The sequence below is a fragment of the Mesoplodon mirus genome (genome assembly GCF_964341445.2).
Source record: "Mesoplodon mirus genome assembly, chromosome: 3".
NCBI classification, from domain to species: Eukaryota; Metazoa; Chordata; class Mammalia; order Artiodactyla; family Ziphiidae; genus Mesoplodon; species Mesoplodon mirus.
In genome coordinates, this window is record NC_138978.1 from 47,177,310 (window position 1) to 47,202,918 (window position 25,609).

The 25,609-nt window shown below is 37.4% G+C and overlaps 1 protein-coding gene across 7 annotated transcripts in view; it reads right to left on the reverse strand.

The window, feature by feature from the left end:
* TUT4 (terminal uridylyl transferase 4) overlaps positions 1-25,609 on the reverse strand; it is a 138,853-nt gene that overhangs the window by 103,752 nt on the left and 9,492 nt on the right. For all 7 annotated transcript variants that reach the window (XM_082615898.1, XM_082615897.1, XM_082615899.1 and 4 more), the window contains exon 2: positions 5,367-6,246. In XM_082615898.1, the coding sequence (XP_082472024.1) occupies positions 5,367-6,153 (787 nt within the window). In that variant the 5' untranslated portion in view covers positions 6,154-6,246. The remainder of the gene's footprint in view (positions 1-5,366; positions 6,247-25,609) is intronic.

Consider the following 25,609-nt stretch of genomic DNA (forward strand, 5'->3'; position numbering starts at 1 on the left):
AAAAAGAGAGCTAAGTTGTCTATATCTCTAATCTTATATCCTGCCCTAACACTCTTCACTTCATTCATACTAAATGTGTTAGAATGGATCACTGCTACTCCAAGTATCAATGCCTGTACATGTTCTGTTCCCTCCACCATCAAGGCCCTTCCTACTTCAACTAGTTATGTTTACCTGTCCTGCAAAATTCAGTTTAAGCATCAACTGTTTCAGAAGACAGTCTGGGACTTCCCTGGTGGTGCAGTGGTTAAGAATCTGCCTGCTAATGCAGGGGACAAGGGTTCGATCTCTGGTTTGGGAAGATCCCACATGCCACAGAGCAACTAAGCCCATGTGCCACAACTACTGAGCCCACGTGCCACAGTTACTGAAGCCCGTGTGCCTAGAACCCATGCTCCGCACTGCAATGAGAAGCCCACACACCACAAAAAAGAGTAGCCCCCGCTTTCCGCAACTAGAGAAAGCCTGCACGTAGCAACGAAGACCCAACGCAGCCAAAAATAAATTAATTTTTAAAAAATAAGACAGTCTGATATTTTTTATATTCTCATAGCACCCGCTATTATCTCACATTTTCACAGCAATGTAATTTGTATTTATTTATCTACCTCTTACAATTAGATAATGAATTCCTTGATGCTAATGACCAGATCTTATTCAACTTTGTACCTTCAGGTTTTAATACAATGCCTAGACCAGAGATGACACTTAATAATAGTGTGTTGAATAAAGAAACTGATTTGGGGCTTCCCTGGTGGCGCAGTGGTTGAGACTCCGCCTGCCAATGCAGGGGACACAGGTTCGTGCCCCGGTCCGGGTAGATCCCACATGTCGTGGAGCAGCTGGGCCCGTGAGCCATGGCCGCTGAGCCTGCGCATCCGGAGCCTGTGCTCTGCAATGGGAGAGGCCACAACAGTGAGAGGCCCGCGTACCACAAAAAAAAAAAAAAAAAGAAATTGATTTGGATGTATCTAAAAGCACTTCTAAAAGTAAATGCTCATAGATAATCAATAAACCTCTCCTCTCCGCCCTCAAAAGCCACTCTACATGCCATCTACAAGAACCCTGAAATTCACTTCTCTTTTGATAGCACTAATTTTCTGAATAAAAATAGTGTGCCTCTCTTTGGAGGTGATGTGTCTCCTACCACAAAAGAAGCACAAGAGGAATATTATTCAGCAATGAAAAAGAATGCTGTACTGATACATGCTACAACATGGATGAATCTTAAAACATACTAAGTGAAAAAAGCCAGACACAAAAGGCCACATGTTTTATGACTTCACTCATATAAAATAGGCAAGTCTATAGAGACAGAAACTAAATTAGTGGTTGGCAGTTCCTAGGAGGAGAGGGTAATGAGTAGTGACTGCTAATGGGTATGGAGTTTATTTTGGAGGTGGTGAAAATATTCATGATTTAGACAGTAGTAATGTCTACACAACTTTGTAAATATACTAAAAAACACTAAATTGTATATTTTTAAATGGCAAATTTTATGGCATGTGAATTATATCTCAATAAAACTAATATAAAAAGGTAAATAAAAATTTTTAATATGACATGATAGTAAGAAATATGGAGAAAAAATAAAAAGGTAAAAAGAATAAGGAGTGCCAGAGGTGGAGGTGAGGTTTGTAAATTTTAGATAAGTGACCCAGCAAAAGGCTCACTGAGAAGGTGAAGGAGGTAAGAGAGCTAGCCATATGGACATCTGGGGGAAGGGTGTTCCAGGCAAAGGAAAAAGCAAATGTAAGAGCCATCAGGTGAACATTTGCCTTCACATTTGAGGAACTGCAAGGATACCATGCGGCTGGAACAGAGAGAAATGATGAGAAGTAGATAAATGAGGGCAGAGAAGTGGGGGGGAGTGCCGAAGATCACAAAGGTCACAGCAAGGACACTAGCTTTTACTCTGATATATGGGAAACCACTGAAATATGACGAACAGCAGTAACATGATCTGAGTAATTTTAACAGGATCATTCTGGCTGCTATGTTGAAAACACAAGGAAGTATGGTATAAGTGAAAGTAAGAAGATGAGTTAGGTTCTGCTGCTCAAAAGCATGATCCTGACCAGCAGCATCAGCTTCATTCAGGAGCTTGTTAGAAATCCAGTATCTCAGACTCTAGATTTTCTCAATCAAAAATCTCAGAGAATGGAGCCCAAGAATCTGAATTTTAATACAATTCCCAATTGATTCATATGCACATTAAAGTTTGAGAAGCCCAGATATAGTATATTCTCCCTTCAAATATTCACCAGGCTCACTCTCTCACCTCTTACCTGCAAGTGTTTGCTCTAATGTCACCTTCTCAGTGACAATTTAAATTTGAAACACCACCACCAGACACAGCAGCATCATTCCTTGTGACATTTCCTGTTTTATTTTTCTTATAAGATTTATCACTATCTAACTTATTATATACTTTTGTTATTTACTATGTTTGTTGTCTGTCTCCTCCCACTAGAATATTAACTCTATAAGTAAGTATAGTGTTATCTGTTTAGTTCATTGTTATATTCCTAGCAACTAGATCAGTACCTGCACATAGCGGAGACCACCCAAAATATTTACTGAATGTACAAACGGCAAAAGGAAAAATGGTGGAAGTGCTAGGTGGGAGCTAAAGTTGGACCTAATGGAGATTAATCCACTAATCTTTTGGCTGCACTACACTGTTTGTGGGATTTTAGTTCCCCGACCAGGGATTGAACCTGGGCCCTCAGCAGTGAGAGCCTGGAGTCCTAACCACCGGACCACCAGGGAATTCCCATATAAATCATTTTTGGGTTTTTGCGGTTTTTCTTTTTGTGGGCCGCACCATGTGGCACGTGGGATCTTAGTTCCCCAACCAGGGATCGAACCTGAGCCCCCATGTTGAAAGCGCCAGAGTCTTAACCACTGGACCACCAAGGAAGTCCTAAAACATACTTACCATATATACAATGGAATATTACTCAGCCATAAAAAGAAATGAAACTGAGCTATTTGTAATGAGGTGGATAGACCTAGAGTCTGTCATACAGAGTGAAGTAAGTCAGAAAGAGAAAGACAAATACCGTATGCTAACACATATATACGGAATTAAAAAAAAAAAAATGTCATGAAGAACCTAGGGGTAAAACGGGAATAAAGACACAGACCTACTTGAGAATGGACTTGAGGATATGGGGAGGGGGAAGGGTAAGCTGTGACAAAGCGAAAGAGAGGCATGGACATATATACACTACCAAACGTAAGGTAGATAGATAGTGGGAAGCAGCCGCAGAGCACAGGGAGATCAGCGCGGTGCTTTGTGACCGCCTGGAGGGGTGGGATGGGGAGGGTGGGAGGGAGGGAGATGAATGAGGGAAGGGATGTGGGAACAGATGTATATGTATGACTGATTCACTTTGTTATAAAGCAGAAACTAATAAAAAAAAATAGTGAAAAAAAAAACAAAAAAAAACCATACTTACCTATTTGGTAACAAGTGGTTTTTTGTTTGTTTTATTTTGGCCACACAGCTTGCAGGATCTTAGTTCCTCAACCAGGGAATGAACCCATGCCCCCTGAAGTGAAAGCACGGAGTCCTAACCACTGGACCTCCAGGAAGTCCCTCATTCTTATTAGTTTGTTAAAACAAGTCTTCCAAAAGGACCTCTATTTGGTCTGCTAGCTTCCTTAAGCTATTTCAACTTGTTCTCCATGTTAACAAAACTGCATTTAATTGGAGAAATAATAATAATAAAGGATATTCATTGCCATTGCCTGCCTACTGTGTCAGGGACTACATCAAACACTCTATTGAATTATTTCACTTAAACTTTATAACAAAGGCAGCAGCATCTCCACATTTTAAAAAATGAGGTAACTTAGACATGTTTTAAAGGATAAGCAGCTTATCCAAGATTACAAAGTTATTAGGTGGGGAAGATAAGATTCAAAACCTATGAAATTTTACTCCAGAGCTCACAATCTTAACCACCTCACTCTGTCACCTTATTCTGTCACCTTTTTAAGAAAATAATCTTTAAATCATATTTTTCACTAATTCAAGTGACCAGACCCCTGTAGCTGATCTTATGCACCAGTATTTCCTAACTTCAATCAATCACATACTGTCATGTTTAGATCTGCCATATCTAAACACTAGCAGTACTGTTATTTATTTGATATTGTCTTTAAATTGAATTACTTTTTTGGGCCTTGTCCTAAGCCATACCTATGAAATTACTGACATTTCTTCTTACATACAAAGGTACCTCTATTAAATTTAAAAAAGGGTTTGTCAATAAACCATCATCTGTGTACCACCAGAAATAAAAAGAAGCTATTTCTGAACTCTCTGTCAGGATTCCTCAAAGTGCGGTAAATAATGATTTAGAAATAGCTTTTTCTGTTTATACATTAAGAAAAGGTTTTATTCTCTTAGCCACAGAAACGTCAGGAAAAAAGACTGCCAAGGAAAATTCATTAATTTAAACAGAGACACGGACAATATTTATAAACAATTAAGTAACGCTAAGATCAAGATCTCATAAGAAAATGAATTTTACAATGATAATTCTCAAGTAAATTGAAACAGTGTCCTATTCAATCTGTTTCCAGTTTTGCTCCTGTCAAAGAATTTGCTGAAAAGATAAACATATATATTTATATATATATATATATGTGATCACAGTGCTACCTTGGTTAAAACTCTTCAGTGGCTTCCCAAAACACTCATAATAAAGTCCAAACTGTTTATTATATCCTAAAAGGCCCTTTACTTTCCAATTCTTGTGTGCCTTTTCAGCTACATCTTTTGCCACATTCCCCCGCAAGTCCCTGTTGCAGTCATACTGAATCTCAGTCACACTTGCAGTCTCACATTTATATCATGCATTTTCTCAACCCAAAGTCTAAATACCTCAATTAAATCTTGTACTTTCTCGATTCTAAGTTTTTGGCACTGAGCTAAATTACCATCTTACTTATCTGTATCACCCTCAACTAACTAGAAGCTTCCTTGAGGTCTGGGGCTGTGTTTTTTTGGTTTTCCACTGTAAACACATGCGTGACATATAATGGGAACTCAATACATTCATGTTTGGTGAATGAATGAGCAATGTTATTACCAGGACCATTTAAAAGAAGAGTGAAAGAGTGTGTGTGTGTGTGTCTGTCTGTCTGTCTGTGTGTACACATCAACTATAGGAGCCACTAAATTTGTATTTGCACAGGCTTTGTACCTCCCATAATAAATGTTTTCAACCTAAGACCCATATTATTAATGTCCTTTTTGTAGTTAAAATCAAACTAAGGATAATCTAAAGAACATTAATATTAAAAAATCTCTCCAAAAATGTGACTTGTGGAATAATCTAATTTGTACTTACTCAAATCATCCAATATGTCTTCAGTTCCTGAAGCACTATCATCAGAATCACCAGTATTATCTGTACATGTTTGTTGCTTCTGAGATTGTTGTGAGCTTTCCAGAGCAGATTTTTCTCCCTCTGCAACATCAATATTCACTTTGTCCAAAGAAGTAAAGGAGCTTGGAATTTTTTTTCCAATCTGCTGTAATTCTGTCTGTCTCATGCTTCCTTTCAACAGTAAACTGGGTACCTTCTCAGCTTCTGCTGGTAAGCTGGGCACCTTTTCTGATTTCATCTGAGAACCAGGTGCTTTTTCTGCTCTCCTCTGTGAATTAAGTGTCTTTTCTGCTGCTGTTGCCTGTGAGCTGGGTGCCTTTTCTGTTTTCACTGGTGAATTAAGTGACTTTGGTGATTTTTCTGTTTTTGCCTGTAAACTGGGTGCCCTTTCTACTTTTGCCTGTGAAACAGGTACCTTTTCTTTCACTGGTGAATTCGGTGATTTTTTTGCTTTGCAGTGACTTTGATCTCGAAGGACTAACCCCAAATCTTTAGGGCCTGGAACACTGGCAGCATTTACTTTACATGATTTAACTTCTGTTTTTTCTATACAAATATCATTTTGCTTATTTTTTTTACTACTATTCCTATTTGGAGAGTTGGTCCCAATTTCTTTTATGGATTTATCATTTCTAGCTTTCAAAGTTTGATTAGTTATAAATTTAACTGATTTGCTTTCTTCAGAAAGAGCCCAAGCATTCTTCTTTGGTTCATGATTTTCATTTTCAGAGGTCTTAGACTCTTCCATTATTTGAAAACCTGCTTCTTTCCAATTGTGATATTGTAAAGTGGAAGATCTCCAGTAGTCTGAATTGCTTCAAATCCAGTTTAGGCAAGCAAACTATTGGATTAAAAAAAAAAAATCTGTTATTTAAAACGCAAAACCCATTTCTAAAAAATTGGTTAGACATAAAAAAAACTTTTACAATTTACTCTCAAAACTGAATAGCGGGGCTTCCCTGGTGGCGCAGTGGTTAAGAATCTGCCTGATTATGCAGGGAACAAGGGTTTTTGAGCCCTGGTCCGGGAAGACCCCACATGTCGCGGAGCAACTAAGCCTATGCACCACAACTACCAAGCTTGCATTCTAGAGCCCGTGCGCCATAACTACTGAAGCCCACGAACCTAGAGCCCGTGCTCTGCAACAAGAGAAGCCACCGCAATGAGAAGCCCACACACCACAATGAAGAGTAGGCCCCGCTCGCCACAACTAGAGAAAGCCGCGCAGCAATGAAGACCCAACGCAGCCAAAAATAAAAATAAAGTAAAAAGCTGAAGAGTAAAAAATAAAAATTTTTAAACTCTGAAAACTATATGAGAAGGAGTTAAAATCCTTCTAGACTCTAGACTTCTAGACTTACTCTAGTAAGTAACAGCGAAACGCCCATAAAGGAGGTTCTAATGTAATTCTAGCACTATGACATCAAAACAAGGGAACTTCAGAAGTAAAATGCTGTTTTACATTACTCAATAAGAATTTCAACTAAAAGGGAAATAAAACCTGCAGTGATGTACCACAATTAACATAAAAAGAAATGGAACAAAAATAACACAATTCCAATCTATACGCAACATAGGAAATCAGCTTATAGAAGACTAAGTGGTAAAAATAACAGAAGAACTGCAATCTATATGCAACATAGGGAATCAGTTTATAGAAGACTACGTGGTAAGACCTTTCCCACATGACTTTCCTACTAAATACCACCTATTTATACTGCTAACCTACTTCTAACTTGACACTCTAAACATGGGGAACCAACGTCAACAGACTTTCTCCAGCTCCAAAGTACAAAGCAGTTTAAATAAATTCTTCTGAGGTAAGAAAAATTTTAAAAACCAACAGGATCCCAGAGTCTAAAAGTTATAGTAATATTCTGTATGCTGATACATGTCATTATACATTTGTCAAAACCCACAGAATGGATATCCCTAAGAGTGAACCCTAAGGTAAACTACGGACTTTGGATGATAATGACGTGTTAATGTAGGTGCATCCACTGTAACAAATGTACCACTCTGGTGCAGGGATGTTGATAGTGAGAGAGGCTATTCCTGTGTGGGGGAAGGGAGTTACATGGGTACTCCGTACTTTCTGCCCAACTTTGCTGTGAAACTAAAACTGCTCTAAAAGAATAATAACGTTTAGAAAAAAGATAATAGAAAGAAAAAAATCAGAATCCGTTTTGTTCTAAAATATAATAGCAACTATTACACTTTTACCACAGAGCACAAACTATAAACAAATGAAAATACTACATTTTGTTAAATAATTTCTATACTAGAAATAGCTTGTATACTACATATTATGGAAATCAGATTATTTCTAAAATACTAGCAGTAATAAACCAAGGTTAAAATATTGATTACCTTTAAGGCAATAGTTCTCAAATTTTATCATTCATTAGAATCACCTGGAAGGTCCCATTCCCAGAGTTTCTGATTCAACAGGTCTGGGATTGGGGCCTAAGAATTTGCATTTCTCACAAGTTCCCAGGTGATTCTCATGTGGCTAGACTGGGAACTACATTTGAAAAATCAATGCTCTAAGGAATGTTTCTGAAAGTAGAAGTGAAGGAAAACCAAACTCTTCTGTATAATCTTATACACAAGATGATAAGCTCTAAGAGGTAAGAAACCATTTCTCATTTTGCTTACCATTATACCTTCAATGCCTATTACAGTGCCTAGTTCAAAGTAGACACTCAATAAATTTGTTAAGTGGATTAATAAAAACTTAGCTTAAATTATTTTTAATTATTCACACTTTAAAAACAAAATATAATAGATCCAAAAAATATTTAATTGCTTCATACTGTATATTGTCTACAATGTAACTAGAAAATGTCTCGCTTCCCAATCCATCCCCTAGCCTCCTACCACCCAGGGTGGCCTGGATAAGTATGCCTCTTTCTATGGACTTTGTTCTTACCTTTCTCATAGTACTTAGCACTTAACACATTTCATGTGTTTACCTCCTATTTAGACTACAGGAAATTTTTTTCCAATGTGCTTCTTATAAAACAAATACACTTACACAGTTGAAAAAGTAAATGGCAAGGCAAAACAGCATTCTCCTACCAACTACCAATCTCTCTCCTCAGAAGCAACTACTGTCAACTCTTTTAGCTGTTTCTTCTGAGGTTTATCTCCATATTTCTAAATTACATGCTTAAGCTGATACTACCTATTTTGTTTTAGATTTAGATATTATCTACTGACTTCCTACAGACAGAATTGTACACACACTTACGTTCCCATCCCACCACCATCCTCCCAGGATGACTATAATATGATATGCCAATATTATTTATGGCTGAGCCAAATATACCATTGCACAGAGTTTTCTAACTATCTATCAAAATTCATTTTCTCCTTTTTCCTAGGCACATAGCTAAACTACATTTCCCAACCTTCTCTGCAGTTAGGTGTGTTCTTAAGATCAAGTTCTTACCTCCTCAATGCTCTCCCCTTCTCACTGGATAAAATTCTCAGTCATCCATCTTCAATCACAGAGCCAACAGTTAAATTCCAATCCAGACCAATAGGTCTTAAACTTTTGTGCACAGGAATCAGCTAGTCCCTAAGTGCAGATTCTGATTCAGTAGGTTTGGAGTGAGGACTAACATTCTGCATTTAGTCTAACAAGCCCAGGTAAAGTCCACACTGTTAGCCCTTGGCCATACTTTTGACTGGACAAACATCATCAGTGGAACTTGGGACTCCTGAATGACCACACACAATAAACTATTCATCTGGATCTGGTGACTACTCACCCAGCAACTATTACATGAGACAGAAATAAAACTGTTTCTTAGGTCACTATACTATTGGATCTCTTTATCAAGGGGCCTAGGCTTTTGACTTAAGCAACATATATACTATAGTCACATTTCTCTTTTGGTATACTTTTCAGTTTTACCTGGAATTGTCTCACTTCTCTTAAGTTTTTTATATATCTGTCAATAATTCATTGACAGAACTGTAAAGCTTCTCTCAATGTCTTCAAATACATCAAGCAACCCATGTGTCTGTTTTTATTGTCATTTTTCTCTCCTTGGACATCCCATCTGGCACCTTCTGATCACTACTAGATTTCCACCACACTTGTCACCCTGAGACTTTCCTTTTGCTATCATCCTACCAATTCCCATCTACTCTCCATGCTGACTGACTCTTCTATTTTCCTCGTCCACAACTTACTCCCTCTTTTTTGGTGTAGCATATCCTCCAGTAGCTTTCTAAGAAAGAAAACAAGAAAAGCATTGAAGAAAATAATTATGCCCTACTTCTGACATTTCATTTCATGTAGAGGGACAACCATTAACATAACATTCCTGCTTTCTTTCCACTCCATTCATTCCTTTCCTAGGAAGATGGGGTAACTTATTTCATCCCTGAGTTTAGAAAAATGATCTGGGCAAAAGTTAGCACCTTCCCCTCTCCTTCCTCTTTGCATCTAGCTGTTCTCAGGAAAGAAAATTCCATTCTCTCATTCATACTCTAACATTACAGTTGCAAGCCCCACACAGGGCCTATCACTGTTCAGCTCTGCCTATGCCTGAGTGGTTAAATCTTTCTATTTCTGGCATTGAGTATTAGCAAGCCACTTGAAAATATAAGTCCCATTCTCCAATGTGAATCTTATCCATAATAAAAATAATATTCTGGTCTCCATATGCTTCCTTTATCTCTCCCAATTTGTTCAGAATTCAGGAAGGGAAAGACAGTGCTATTTATTGGGGTCCCTTAAGCCCCAATAGTAGGCAAGTTTTATAAGACTTTGCATGCCTGAAATGCCTTTATTCTTTCTTCATATTTTGTTTAATTAGGTTTGAAATTCTAGGTTAAAAATCATTCATTCAAAATCTTACAGGTATTGTTTCAACAATTTCTAGTTTCTAGTGTTACTACTGAGAAAATTATGCCATTCTGATTCTCCATCTCTTTTACTGAACTGTTTTTTTTTTCTTTATGGAAACTTTTAGGATATTCTCTTTGCCTCAGTGTTCTGTAATTTACAGGTGATAAGTCCTAGTACAGATACTTCTTTATTCATTTTGCTGTGCATTCAGCTGGCTCTTTTAATCTCTAACTCAAGTCCTTCACTTCTGGAAATTTTTTCCATATTATATCTTCCATAACTTCCTCCCTTTCATTTTCTCTGCTCTTTTTCTAGAGCTCCTATTAATTGAACTTTAGGCCTCTTACATTGATCCTCCAGTTATCTTTTCTCTCCATTTCCCATCTCATTTTTGTCCTTCCTGGGTGACTTACTCAAATTTATCTTCCAACCCTTCTATATTTGGAGGGGGGGCATGGAGAAAACCTTTCATATTTTCACTTCTAAGAACTCTCTAATTCTCTGATTATTCCTTTTCATAGCACTCTGATCTTCATCTTTTATTTCTGAAAACACTAACAATTTTTCTGGAACTTTTTTCTGCTCCCTGTATTGTCTGGTTCCTGAGTTCCTCATGTGCCTTCCTTCTTCTCTACCATGCATACTAGCATACGCATAATAAGAGTCTCAGAAGGAAAAGATAGAGGGGGAAAGAAAAAATACTTAAAGAGAGAATTCCCTAGTGGTCCAGTGGTTAGGACTCCCCGTGCTTTCACTGCCGTGAGCCCAGGTTCGAGCCCAGGTTCAACCCCTGGTTGGGGAACTAAAATCCCACAAGCCGTGCAGCATGGCCAAAAAAAAAAAAAAAAAAATTTGAAGAAATAATAGCCAAAAACTTCCCAAATCTGATGAAAGACACAACTACACACATCCAAGAAACTCAATGAACTCCAAGCTGAATAAACTCATAGGACTCCACACCAAGACACATAATTGTTAAATTGTTAAAGGCAGAAGAAATTTTGAAAGCAACAAGAGAGAAGCAACTTCTCATACATGAAGAATCCACAATAAAATTAACAACTGATTTCCCATCAGAAATCATGGAGGCCAGAAGGCAATGGGATGACATTTTAAAATCCTGGATGAAAAACACTGTCAACCAAATATTCTCTAACCATGCAGAAAAACTATCCTTTATTAATGACAGAGAAAGTATGACACTTCCAGATAAACAAAAGCTAAGAAATTTCATTAGCAGACTTGTAGACTAGCACTACAAGAAATGCTAAAGGGAGTTCTTAAGGCTAAAATGAAAAGAAATTAGGCAGTAACTCAAAGCCATAATAAATAAAGGACACTGGTAAAGGTAACTTAGCACAGGTAAACATAAAAGCCAATATTATTGTACTGCTGGTTTGTAACTCTTCTTTTTTTCCTACATGATTTAAAAGGCAAATACATAAGAAGACAATTATAAACCTATGTTAATGGGCACACAATGTATAAAGATAATCTGTGACAACAACAATGAGAAAGAACAGAGACATATAGGAACAGAGCGAAACTAAACTGGTATTACTCAAACTAGGCTGTAACAAATTTAAGATATTAGTTGCGCTCTTATAGGCAAGGCAACCACTAAGAAAATAATGTTTAAAAATACAAAAAAGGAAAAAAATGAATTAAAATAGCACACTATAAAAAAGTCAGCTGAATACATAAAAAGGCAGTAATAGAGAAATTGAGGAAGAAAAAGTATGAGACATACAGAAAAGAAAAAACTAAAGAGCAGGAGTAAATCCTTCCTTATCAATAACTACTTTAAATGTACTGGATTGGCCAAAAAGTTCCTTTGGTTTTTAAGTAAAAATAAAAGACACATTTTTCATTTTCACCAAGAACTTTATGAGCAATGTATGCATCCTTTTGTTCCACTACCTTCTGCCATTTTTCAGGCAACTTCATAACTCCATCTTCCCAAAACTCTTTATCTTTTTGACCAAAGAACTGTTCCAGGTGCCTTTTACAGTCTTCCAGGGAATTGACATTTTTTTCCATTAAGAGAATTTTGTAAAGACTGAAATAAATGGAAATCTGAAGGTGCAATGTCTGGTGAATACGGTGGATGAATCACAACTTCCCAGCCAAGCTGTAACAGTTTCTACCTGGTCATCAAAGAAACATGCACTCTTGCGGTATCCTGATGGAAGATTATGCATTTTCCATTGACTAATTCCGGATGCTTTTCATCAAGTGCTGCTTTCAGTTGGTCTAGCTGCGAGCAGTACTTGTTGGAATTAATTGTTTGGTTTTCTGGAAGGAGCTCATAATAGAGGACTCCCTTCCAATCCCACCATATACACAACATCATCTTCTTTGGTGTGGTTGGTGGTGATTTACTTCGCTTGCCTCACGATCTCTTCTGTTCCACATCATTGTACAGTATCCACTTTTCATCGCCCATCACAAATTGATTTAAAAACAAACGTTTTCATTACACTTAAGTAGAAAATCACATGCAGAAATATGGTCAAGAAGGTTTTTCTCACTTAACTTATGTGGAACCCAAACATCAAAGCAATTAACATAACCAAGCTGGTACAAATGATTTTCAGTGCCTGATTTGGATATTTTGAGTATGTCGGCTATCTCCTGTGTGGTATAATGTTGATTGTTCTCAGTTCATGTCTCGATTTGATCACTATCAACTGCAACTGGTCTACCGGACCATGAAGCATTGTCCAGTGAGAAATCTCCAGCACAAAACTTTGCAAAACATTTCCGACACATTCGATCAGTCACAGCACCTTCTCCATACGCTGCACAAATCATCTTTTTTTGCATTTCAGTTGTGTTTTTACTGTTCTTGAAATAATAAAGCATTACATGCCAAAAATGTTGCTTTTTTCTTCCACCTTCAACTTTTAAAATGGCTACACAAAAACTCACCAATTTTGATAAGTTGTTTTTTTTGTTTTTTGGGGTTTTTTTTGCTGTACATGGGCCTCTCATTGTTGTGGCTTCTCCCGTTGCAGAGCACAGGCTCTGGACGCGCAGGCTCAGCGGCCATGGCTCACGAGCCCAGCCGCTCCGCGGCATGTTGCATCTTCCCAGACCAGTGCACGAACCCATGTCCCCTGCATCAGCAGGCGGACTCTCAACCACTGCACCACCAGGGAAGCCCTTGATAAGTTTTTTTAAAGGCACACTAATATGACAGCTGTCACAATACAATCTAACAAAATTGTTTCAAATGAAGTTAAAGACAACGAAGGACCACTAGAGCCATCCTATGGAAAAAACCAAACGAATTTTTTGGCCAATTCAAAAATGAATTAGACTCTTAAGGCAGAGATTGGAAAACTGGATTAAAAAACACATGATCGGGGCTTCCCTGGTAGCGCAGTGGTTGAGAATCTGCCTGCTAATGCAGGGGACACGGGTTTGAGCCCTGGTCTGGGAAGATCCCACATGCCACGGAGCAACTAGACCCGTGAGCCACAACTACTGAGCCTGCGCGTCTGGAGCCTGTGCTCCACAACAAGAGAGGCCGCGATAGTGAGAGGCCCGCGCACTGCGATGAAGAGTGGCCCCCGCTTGCCACAACTAGAGAAAGCCCTCGCACAGAAACGAAGATCCAACACAGCCAAAAATAAATAAATTAATTAATTAATTAATTAAAGTACCCTTAAAAAAAAAAAACAAAACACATGATCCATCTATCATATTACCTACAAGAGATTCACTTTAGATACAAAGAAGCAAAGAAGTTGAAAATACAGGCTGGAAAAAGATATCAAGAGAGAACTGAGTTGGCTACATGACTGTCAGAAAAAAATATACTTTAAGTCAAAAACGGTTACAAGAGACAAAGAAGAGCATTATACACTGATAAAAAAGTTTAGTCTCTGGGCTTCCCTGGTGGCGCAGTGGTTGAGAGTCCGCCTGCCGATGCGGGGGACACGGGTTCGTGCCCCGGTCCTGGAGGATCCCACATGCCGCGGAGCGGCTGGGCCCGCGAGCCATGGCCGCGGAGCCTGTGTGTCCGGGGCCTGTGCTCCGCAACGGGAGAGGCCACAGCAGTGAGAGGCCCGCGTACAGCAAAAAAAAAAAAAAAAAAAAAAAAAAAAAAAAGTTTAGTCTAACAAGAATATGTAACAATTATGAACATATATATACCTAATAACAGAGCCCCCAAAATAGGAAACAAAAATTAACGAAATTGAAAAGAGAAATAGATAATTCTATAATAATAGCTGGATCCCTATCAAATTACCCATGACATTTTTCACCGAACTAGAACAAATAATCCTAAAATTCATATGGAACCATAGAAGACCCAGAACTGCCAAAGCAATCCTGAAAAAAAAAGAACAAAGCAGGAGGCATAACCATCCCAGACTTCAGGCAATACTACAAAGCTACAGTAATCAAAACAGCATGGCACTGGCATAACAACAGACATATGGATCAATGGAACAGAACAGAGAACCCAGAAATAAACCCACACACCTATGGTCAATTAATTGTCAACAAAGGAGGCAAGAATATACAATGAGAAAAGGACAGTCTCTTCAGCAACTGGTGTTGGGAAAGTTGGACAGCCACGTGTAAATCAATGAAGTTAGAACACACCCTCTCACCATACACAAAAATAAACTCAAAATGGTTTAAAGACTTAAACATTAGACATAACGCCATAAAACTCCTAAAAGAAAACATAGGTAAAACATTCTCTGACATAAATTGTACCAATGTTTTCTTAGGTCAGTCTCCCATGGCAATAGAAATAAAAATGAAAATAAACAAGTGGGACCTAATCAAATTTACAAGCTTTTGCACAGCCAAGGAAATCATAAACAAAACAAAAAGACAACCTACAGAATGGGAAAAAATATTTGCAAACCATGAGACTGAAAAGGGCTTAATTTCCAAAATATACAAACAGCTCATACAACTCAACAACAAATACAACCCAATCGAAAAATGGGCAGAAGATCTAAAGAGACATTTCTCCCAAGAAGACATACAGATGGCCAAGAGGCACATGAAAAGATGCTCAACATCACTAATTGTTAGATCAATGCAAATCAAAACTACAGTGAAGTACCACTTCACACCAGTCAAAATGGCCATCATCAAAAAGTCTATAAATAACAAATGCTGGAATGGGTGTGAAGAAAAGGGAACCCTCCTACACTGTTGGTGGGAATATAAATTGATGCAGCCACAATGGAGAACAGTATGGAGGTTCCTTAGAAAACTAAAAACAGAGCTACCATAGGATCCAGCAATCCCACTCTGGGGCATATATCTGGACAAAACTATAATTCAAAAAGATACATGAACCCTATGTTCATAGCAGCACTATTCACAATAGCCAAGACATGGAAACAACCTTAATGACCATCAACAGATGAATGGATAAAGAAGATGTGGTACATATATATAACGGAATATTACTCAGCCATAAAAAAGAACATAATGCCATTTGCAGCAACACGGATGGACCCAGAGATTGTCATACTGAGTGAAGTAAGTCAGACACAGAAAGACATCTATAATATGATATCACTTATATGTGGAATCTAAAAAAAAAGGAGTACAAATGAATTTATTTACAAAACAGAGACACAAATGTAGAAAACAAACTTATGGTTACCAGGAGATAAGGGGGGAAGGGATAAGTTGGGAGATTGGGACAGACATATACACACTACTATATAAAAAATAGATAACTAATAAGAACCTGCTGTATAGCACAGGGAACTCTACTCAATACTCTGTAATGGCCTATATGGGAAAAGAATCTTAAAAAAAAACAAAGAGTAGATATATGTATAACTGATTCACTTTGCTGTACACCTGAAACTAACACAACATTGTAAATCAACTCTACTCCAATAAAAATTTTTAAAAAACAAAAAAAGATGTGGTACATATATACAATGGAATACTACTCAGCCATAAAAAAGAACAATAAGGCCATTTGCAGCAACATGGACATAAGTAGAGATTATCATACTAAGTGAAGTAAGTCAGAAAGAGAAAGACAAATACCATATGATATCATTTATACGTGGAATCTAAAGTATGACACAATGAACCTATCTATGAAGCAGAAACAGACACACAGACATAGAGAACAGACTTGTGGTTGCCAAGTGGGAGGGAGTGGGGAGAGGGGATGGACTGGGGTTTGGGGTTAGTAGATGCAAACTATTACATACAGAATGAATGGAAAACAAGGTCCTACTGTATAGCACAGAAAACTATATTCAAAATCCTGCAATAAACCACAATGGAAAAGAATATTAAACAGAATGTATACATATATTATATATATTATATATAATATATATATACATCTGAGTCACTTTGCTGTATGGCAGAAATTAACACAACACTGTAAATCAACTATACTTCAATTAAATAAATAAATAAAATAGTTGGAGACTTCAATACCTTTCTTTCAATAACGGTTAGAGCAACCAGACAGAAAACCAATAAGGAAATAGAGGACTTGAATAACACTATACACCAATGAGAACTAACAGATAAATCCAGAAGACTCAACCCAACATCAGCAGAATACATATTCCTCTCAAGTACACATGGAACATTCTCAAGGATAGACTATTACATTAGGCCACAAAACAAGTCTTAATAAATTTAAAAAGATCGAAATCATACAAATTATCTTTTCTTACCACAGTAGACTGAAATTGGAAATTAAATCAATAACAGGAAAAAAACTGGAAAATTCACAAATATGTGAAAATTAAACAATGCATGCAAACAACCAATGGGTCAAAGAAGAAATCTCAAGGGCAATCAGAAAATACCTTTAGACAAATGAAAACAATGTATTTTTTTAAGCAATGTATTATTTTACCACAATTTTTAAATGGAGATAAAAGGATATTTGATATAATTTTTTAAAATAAGGATTATAAAAGAATACTATGAACTGTACATCAACAAATTGGATAACCTAGGTGGAATGGACAAATTCCTACAAACACACAAATTACCAAAACTGAGTCAAGAGCAAATATAAAATACGAATACACCTACAACAAATAAGTAGATTGAATCAGTAATCAAAAACCCCTCAACAAAAAAAGCTCAGAATCAGAAGGCTATACTGGAGAAGCTTACTCAACATGTAAAGAATTAATACCAATCCTTCTCAAACACTTCCAAAAATTGAAAATGAGCAAACACTTCCTAACTCATTCTATGAGGCCAGCATTACTCTGATACTCTGAATATATATGCAAAAAATCACCAACAAAGTACTAGCAAACCAAATTCAGCAGCATATTAAAAGGGTTATACACCATGACCACATGAGATTTATCTTCAGAATGTAAGGGTGATTGAACATATGAATTATCAATCAATGTGATAAACCACATTAATAGACTAAAGGAAAAGAAAAATACGTGATCATCTCAACTGATGCAGAAGAAAGCATTTGACAAAATCCAGCACCTTTTCATGACACAAACACTCAAACTAGTAACAGAAAGGAACTTCCTCAACATAATAAAGGCCATCTACAAAAAAAAAAAAAAAAAAAAACACCCAAAACGAAAACAAAACGAAAAACACACAGCTAACATCATACTCATTAGTGAAAGACTTAAAAAAATTTCCCCAAGACCCACAATGAGACAAAGATGTCTGCTTTTGCCACTTCTATTTAACACAGTACTAGAAGTTCTAGCCAGAGCAATTAGCCAAGTAAAAGAAATAAAAGGCATCCAAACTGGAAAAGAAAAAGTAAAATTATGTTTGCAGATGACATGATCTTAAATGTAACAGAATCCTAAGAATACACACAAAAAAGAGCTAATAAACAAATTCAACAAGTTGCAGGATACAGAATCAACACACAGATTTCTTTACAGTAGCAATGAACAATCCATAAAGGAAATTACAAAAATGATTCCACTTACAATAGAATCAAAAAGAATAAAATACTTAAGAATAAATTTAGGGGCTTCCCTGGTGGCGCAGTGGTTGAGAGTCCGCCTGCCGATGCAGGGGACGCGGGTTCGTGCCCCGGTCTGGGTGGATCCCACATGCCGCGGAGCAGCTGGGCCCGTGAGCCATGGCCGTAGAGCCTGTGCGTCCGGAGCCTGTGCTCCACAACGGGAGAGGCCACAACAGTGAGAGGCCCGCGTACCGCAAAAAAAAAAAAAAAAAGTAAAAAAGCATAAATTTAACCAAGGAGGCAAAAAAAATTTTACCCTGAAAACATTACACTACAAAACATTACTGAAAGAAATTAAATAAATAAATGCAGCGACATCCCATGTTCATAGATTCTTTCCAGTCTACTTTCCCTACCTACCTCTTTCTTGCTCTTCCCTTTTCAGACTTTGGTCACTGCCTATGGGTAACTGAGGAAGCAGGAAGTATTTTAAGTTCATGTGACCTACAGCCAAAGGGAGCAGAACAGTCGAAAACACACCTTTTACAATGTTTATCATTCACCTTAAGAGAATTAAGTACTCCACCCCTTGCTTACTGTTATCAACATCAAGAGTCCTCAAAATTATTTAGTCTGCTTTCCCAGTGCTGCCAAAAGCTGGAGACTGGGCAGAATTCATAAACTGCAGCCCACTGTGCACTCACCCATTTGTTTCCTTCACTTAAGTCATTGCCAATGACTTATATTGTTAACAATACTGGGCTTCCCTGGTGGCGCAGTGGTTGAGAGTCCGCCTGCCGATGCAGGGGACATGGGTTCGTGCCCCGGTCCGGGAGGATCCCACATGCCGCGGAGCGGCTGGGCCTGTGAGCCATGGCCGCTGAGCCTGCGCGTCCGGAGCCTGTGCTCCGCAACGGGAGAGGCCATAACAGTGAGAGGCCCACGTACCGCAAAAAAAAAAAAAAAAAAAATACTACCCAAAATGATCTACAGACTCAATGCAATCACTATCAAAATCACAATGGCATTTTTTGCAGAAACAAAAACCCATCCTAGAAGTCATATGGAATTTCAAAGAACTCTAAATAGGCAAAACAATCTAAAAAAAGGAAAAAATTAGTTGGAAGAGTAACACTTTCTTATTTCAAAACTTACTACACAAAGCTACAATAACCAAAACAGTCTGGTAATGGCATAAGGAAAGACAGATATCAATGGAACAGAATACAGAGCCCATAAATAAGCCCTACATACATGGTCATTCGATCTGACAACAGTGCTAAGAGTACTGAATGGGGGAAAGGACAGTCTTTTCAATAAATGGTGCTGGAAAACTGAACACACCTGTTCAAAAGAATGAAGCTGGACCCTGACCTTACACCAGTTGCAAAAATTAACTCAAAATGGATCAGATAAGACAAGACACTAATTATAAAAGCAGCAGACAGGAAAAAAGCTCAAATGACCATTTGAGTCTTTTGAAAAATTATAGAAAAACTATCATAAAACAATAAAATATATTACCATACAGATGTAAACTAGACTGGGGAAATCTCTATTCTGTTATGGAGTGATAGTGAAGATATACTGTTAAGTGAAAAAAAGTAATATACACAGGCATGTGTAGTAAGCTAATTTTTTGTAAGAAAGAAGAGAATATATATATACCTATATTTTCAGAAATAAACAATGCAAGGATAAAAACAAAAATAAAAGAACAAAGACCTAAATTTAATATCTATACTAAAACTATACCTTATACTCTATACAAACACACACATAAATATAACTGCATAAAATCTATAAATCTTCATGACCTCAGATTTGGCAACAGTTTCTTAAATATGACATCAAAAGCACAGACGACAAAAGAAAAAAACAGATAAATTGATCTTCACCAAAATTTAAAATTTCATCCTTGACATCCATCTTGACAATGATTTTTTTGGATTTGATACCAAAAGCAAAGGCAACCAAGGCAAAAAAACAAAAATCCAAGTGGGACTCCTCATGCAACTGCTGGTGGGAATAAAATGATGCAGTTGATGCAGAAAACAGTTTGGAAGTTCCTCAAAAAGTTAAACATGGAATTGCCATATGATCCAGCAATTCTACTCGTAGGCATATATCCAGAAGACTGAAAATAGGGACTCAAACAGATATTTGTACACCATGTTCACTGCAGCATTATTCACAACAGCCAAAAGGTAGACGCAACCAAGCATCTATCAACAGACGAATGGATAAACAAAATGTGGGATACACACAATGGAATATTACTCGGCCATTTAAAGGAAGGAAACTGACACGTGCTACAACATGGATGAACCTTGAGGACATCATGCTAAATGAAATAAGTCACTCACAAAATGGCAGATATTGTATGATTCAATTATATAAGATATTGAGAATCGGTAAATTCACAGGGACAGAAAGTAGAACAGAAGTTATCAGGGGCTAGCGGGAGAGGGGAATGGGAAGTCATTGCTTAATGGGTACAGGGTTTCTGTTTGGGATGATAAAAAAGTTTTGGAAATAAATAGTGGCGATGGTTACACAACATTGTGAATGTACTAATGCCATTGAATTGTACACTTAAAAAGGTTAAAACGATAAATTTAATGTGATGTATACCTTACCACAATTACAAAAATTTTAACTCAAAAAATTTAATCGAAATAATGTGTATTAAGCTTATATAAAGTATCACAAACCTCAAATTTTAAATGTCAATCATTCTCTAAAATAGATAAAGGTTTAAAAAAACATAACTTTTTATATGGGTAAATCAACTGACAAAAGTTTTTATGATCAAAGGCAAGTAGAACTGTGCCCTCTTCTCTCAAATCCAGTTTTGTAAATAAATGGGATTTCCAAACTAAATTACCTAGATCCTCATCTAAAGCCCAATTAGCTAGGTTTCCTGGATTACTCAAGCCTTTTCCTTCTGTGTTCGTCTGGTAAAGCTTTTTTGGCCACTGGTCAAAGAAGTTTAGTTTAAGTCATGCTTCTTTTCACAAGCAATTTGTTGATTAAAACAGCCTGAGGTTGCCAATTGTTTTTTGGGCTTTTTTCGAATGAGATATGGAGATCATCTGGATCCCCTAATTATCCAAGCCACACTTTCCTCTTTTACCTTATAAACAAATAATCAAGAACAAGCTCTACCTATATGAAGAGTTCTGTGATGCAAGATTCACTAGAAAGTTCTTGATTCTTCCAATATCAGGCAGCTCTTTGGTATTTATGTATAACAATGTAGCTAACACTTTTTAAGTATTACTTGTTTGTTGGGGAGACAAAGTTTGTCCCATAGGTCCAAAAATTGTGATATGTAACCGTGCTGGTCCTACAATGCTTGCGCTACTAACATCACACTCATTTTGAAATTTCATATACTGTAGCCCTTGGAATGGGCCAGGTTATGCTGCAATAACAACCTCTACAACTCAATGTTTATCACAACATACACTGATTTAACAACTCATGCAAAATCCTCTGTGAATTAAGGTAACTCTCTAAGGCAGCTATCCTTTATGCATTGGCTCAGCATTCCAAGCTGCTTTAATCTTATGTTACCTCCCATATTAGCAATACAGAGAGAGAAGAAATAGCACTGGTCACCTTTGCTCACATTTCATTTACCAAAAAAAGCCACATGGCTGCACCTAACTTCAAGGCAATAAGGAACACAACACTCAGAATGCCTCAAAATAAAGGAGTAGTAACAAGGCTTATCACATTAGTACAAGGTGAAATAAGGCAGTCTCTTTGTCTTGATCCATGTTACTATTTCCCTCCAATCCCTTTGTTCACGGCTAATTTCATGGTCATGTGATCTGTGCAGTTACAGAGGGCTCCATGCTCAGAAAGACGCTGTGCTTGGTTTAAAGTTCTCCTGTCACCAACTTGAAATTCTTAATAATTTTACCTGTGAATCTGTGTTTTGTAGTGAAGTCTAATAGGACAATAGAACATGCACAGGAGCAGGAGATATATGCAAAATGTATACCTTGTCATTCGTTTCCACCTCATTCTCATATAGCTTTGGTGATGCCCTGTGAACACAGAATGTCGGTGGATCCATGATGTGTGGGGAGTTCAGCAACACTCAATGTGAATATTAAGTAAACATGTTGTCTACAACTAAGTAAGCAAGGGTACTAACAGCCCAAGAAGCCACATTTTGTTTGAACCATAACTTGCTTCAAACACAGAGGAAAGGCAATGGAATTCTAAGAAACATGAATGATCAAAAAGCCTATCATGTCTTTTCTTACTCATGTTACTTCCCTGTATTAACCAACCACTTATGCTGAAAGTGACAACACAGAAGGAAAGGGAAAGATAGAGCAAGCCACAGTTCCTTTTCCTTTCAGTCCTGCCAAATCAAAGGTAAAAACTGTTGGTAGAATGTGCAAGTGTAAGAAATGAAATAAAAACAGCGAGTAAGTTTTGCGCAGTGTTTTCCCTGTTCTGGTAAGAATGAAATACATATGTACAAGCTATGAAATTCGAGCAATTCCACCTAAGAGTTAAATAATCATATATTTGCATTTAAATCTGGCATTGCACAATACAAAGTTGAACAGTAAAATTCACGCTTATTTAACAATTTCAATGTTCTTTATTTACAATGACATTAAAAAGAAAATAAACAAAACGAGCTGAGAGTGAGATCAAAGAAGAAAGAAAAAAACTTTATGTTTTAGTAACTTTAACAGCACTTTTTTTCCTGCGTTTTGAACTAGGGACCCTGCATTTTTATTTTGCACTAGGCCCTGCAAATTATGTAGCTGTGCTTTTAGTTGCTCAGGTAAACAAATATAAATCTGGAATTAGTTTTAACAAAGATTAATTTTCAACATTCACATATAAGGTGCTCAGTTAAAAGCTGGGGATACAAAGATAAATAATAGGCTCATGTCTAAAACGGGATATAGTCATATAAACAAATAATGACAATATTATGTGACACATACTAAGGAAACCCTGAGGAAAGAGCCGAAGAAAAAGCCTTCTACATGGAGATAATATTGAGCTGAGAAAGAATTTCTCACTTAAGAGAAGGAGTAAGGCAAGATTTGTATGTAGTAGACAAGATATATTTCTAAAACTCTGACAAGTTTTTTAGGATGTAAAATAGCATGCATGATGAATACAGGAGATGAACTGGGAATGTAAATTGGTACACATATTTGCACACCAACTCAAGGTTAGACTTTAGCAAAGAGAAGCCATAGATGACAAGCAGAAGAGTAGCACAATTTCTGCTTCAGATTAACTTCTGCAGAACAGGAAGACAGAGAAGAGAGGAAAAGGAGCTGTCACTGAAGTAAACAAGAATACTTATCAATAATAGTAAAAAGTATTAAAAGGTTATTTAGGGCCTTAATACAAGCAATTTTAGTGGGATTGCGGAGAGGGAAAAGTTGTGTTAAAGTTAAGTGGGTTTCTTCCCAGAAGATGCTTCAATATCCTAATAAGCACTGTAAATCTCTAAGAGCGAGATCTAATTTGCAACATTTCCCACATTTACTTGACTAAAGAAACATTTTTTACCAGGACCACCTATCAGTATCTCAAAGGACTGTGAGGAACACAAGTTTTATAACATTGTTCTATGAAACAGAAAGCCAACACTGACTGAAAAAGGCAGAGGGCAGTAGAGGGCTTAAGGCCAGGGTAAAACAACACTAAATGTGAGAAACAGGAAAGAAATCTGACTAAAATACTGCCCAGCTGTGTTAAAGACCTAACTACATATATAACACACCAGTCTACTAGTTTATACAATTTACAGATATTTAAATTCATACTGGGTAGGGGATTGACAAAATGAATATTTCAATAGGGTAAGCGAACACAACAGTAATGGTACTGGTGAGGGGGAAGGATAAAGCCCAAAAGAGGTTATATTCAAAGAGATTAGGGATAGATGAGAAAACTAAAGAAATGAGAAAGATGCACATACAGATATTAAGGAGATTTTGGTCAGAAGTAGAACCATTTTTGAACCATATGAGTAGGTGTGTCAAGGAAAGTAGAGTTGAATATCACTGGAATACAGAAATTAAGGAAAAATAAAGTTAAGATGTTAGGTAACCTTCAGTATTATGCTTCCAACTGCCTGATATGATATCAAGAATTATACCAAAGTATCAGTGAACATAAGGGAGTGACATAGAGGTTCCTAGATTGAAATAACAAAGTCAGGTAAGAAACAGCCAGTAGGGCACCAGTCTTTTTTTTTTTTTTTAATTTTTGAATTTTATTTTTTTTTTATACAGTAGGTTCTATTAGTCATCAATTTTATACACGTCAGTGTATACATGTCAATCCCAATCGCCCAATTCATCACACCACCACCACCACCCCCCTGCCGCTTTCCGCCCTTGGCAGTAGGGCACCAGTCTTAAAAGAAGAATTTTAGAGGAGAATAGAAGAATAGACAGACACTATATAGAAAAACATGGGTCTGGTTTTCTGGCTTTGAGGAAGGAGGTGTGAAGGGAACAAGCTACAAACCCCCTTAGAGGATTCAGAATAATGGTTCTCAATCATTTTTCTAACCCATCTGAGAAACAGAATACACAGCCAACAGAAATAAAGAGGAACACAAGAATGGGGGGTGGGAGAGGCTAGCTGTGAGTGGTTTAAAAGACCTTCCAAAGTGATTATGAAACACCTTCCTAAGGAGATGTACCTCTCATATAATGAAAATCACTGGTTTAAAACTGGTACTATCACAGAAAGCTTAAATACAAGTTCCAAACACAAACTAACAACTTTTTACCTGTATGACAGAATTCAAGACACTGTCTCATAACAATACCATAAGTTCCTACAAAAAGCTCTGGAGCCCTTACAAATTTTTCAGTTTTAAAAAAAGATTTGTTTGGGCTTCCCTGGTGGCGCAGTGGTTGAGAGTCCGCCTGCCAATGCAGGGGACACGGGTTCATGCCCCAGTCCGGGAAGATCCCACATGCCATGGAGCGGCTGGGCCCGTGAGCCATGGCCGCTAAGCCTGCGCGTCCGGAGCCTGTGCTCCGCAACGGGACAGGCCACAACAGTGAGAGGCCCGCGTACCACAAAAAAAAAAAAAAAAAAAAAAGATTTGTTTAAATAGACATTTCTCCAAAGAACACATACAGATGGCCAAGAAGCACATGAAAAGCTGCTCAACATCACTAATTATTAGAGAAATGCAAATCACAACTACAATGAGGTATCACCTCACACCAGTCAGAATGGGCAGCATCAGAAAATCTACAAACAACAAATGCTGGAGAGGGTGTGGAGAAAAGGGAACCCTCTTGCACTGTTGGTGGGAATGTAAACTGATACAGCCAGTATGGAGAACAGTATGGAGGTTCCTTAAAAAACTAAAAATGGAATTACCATATGACCCAGCAA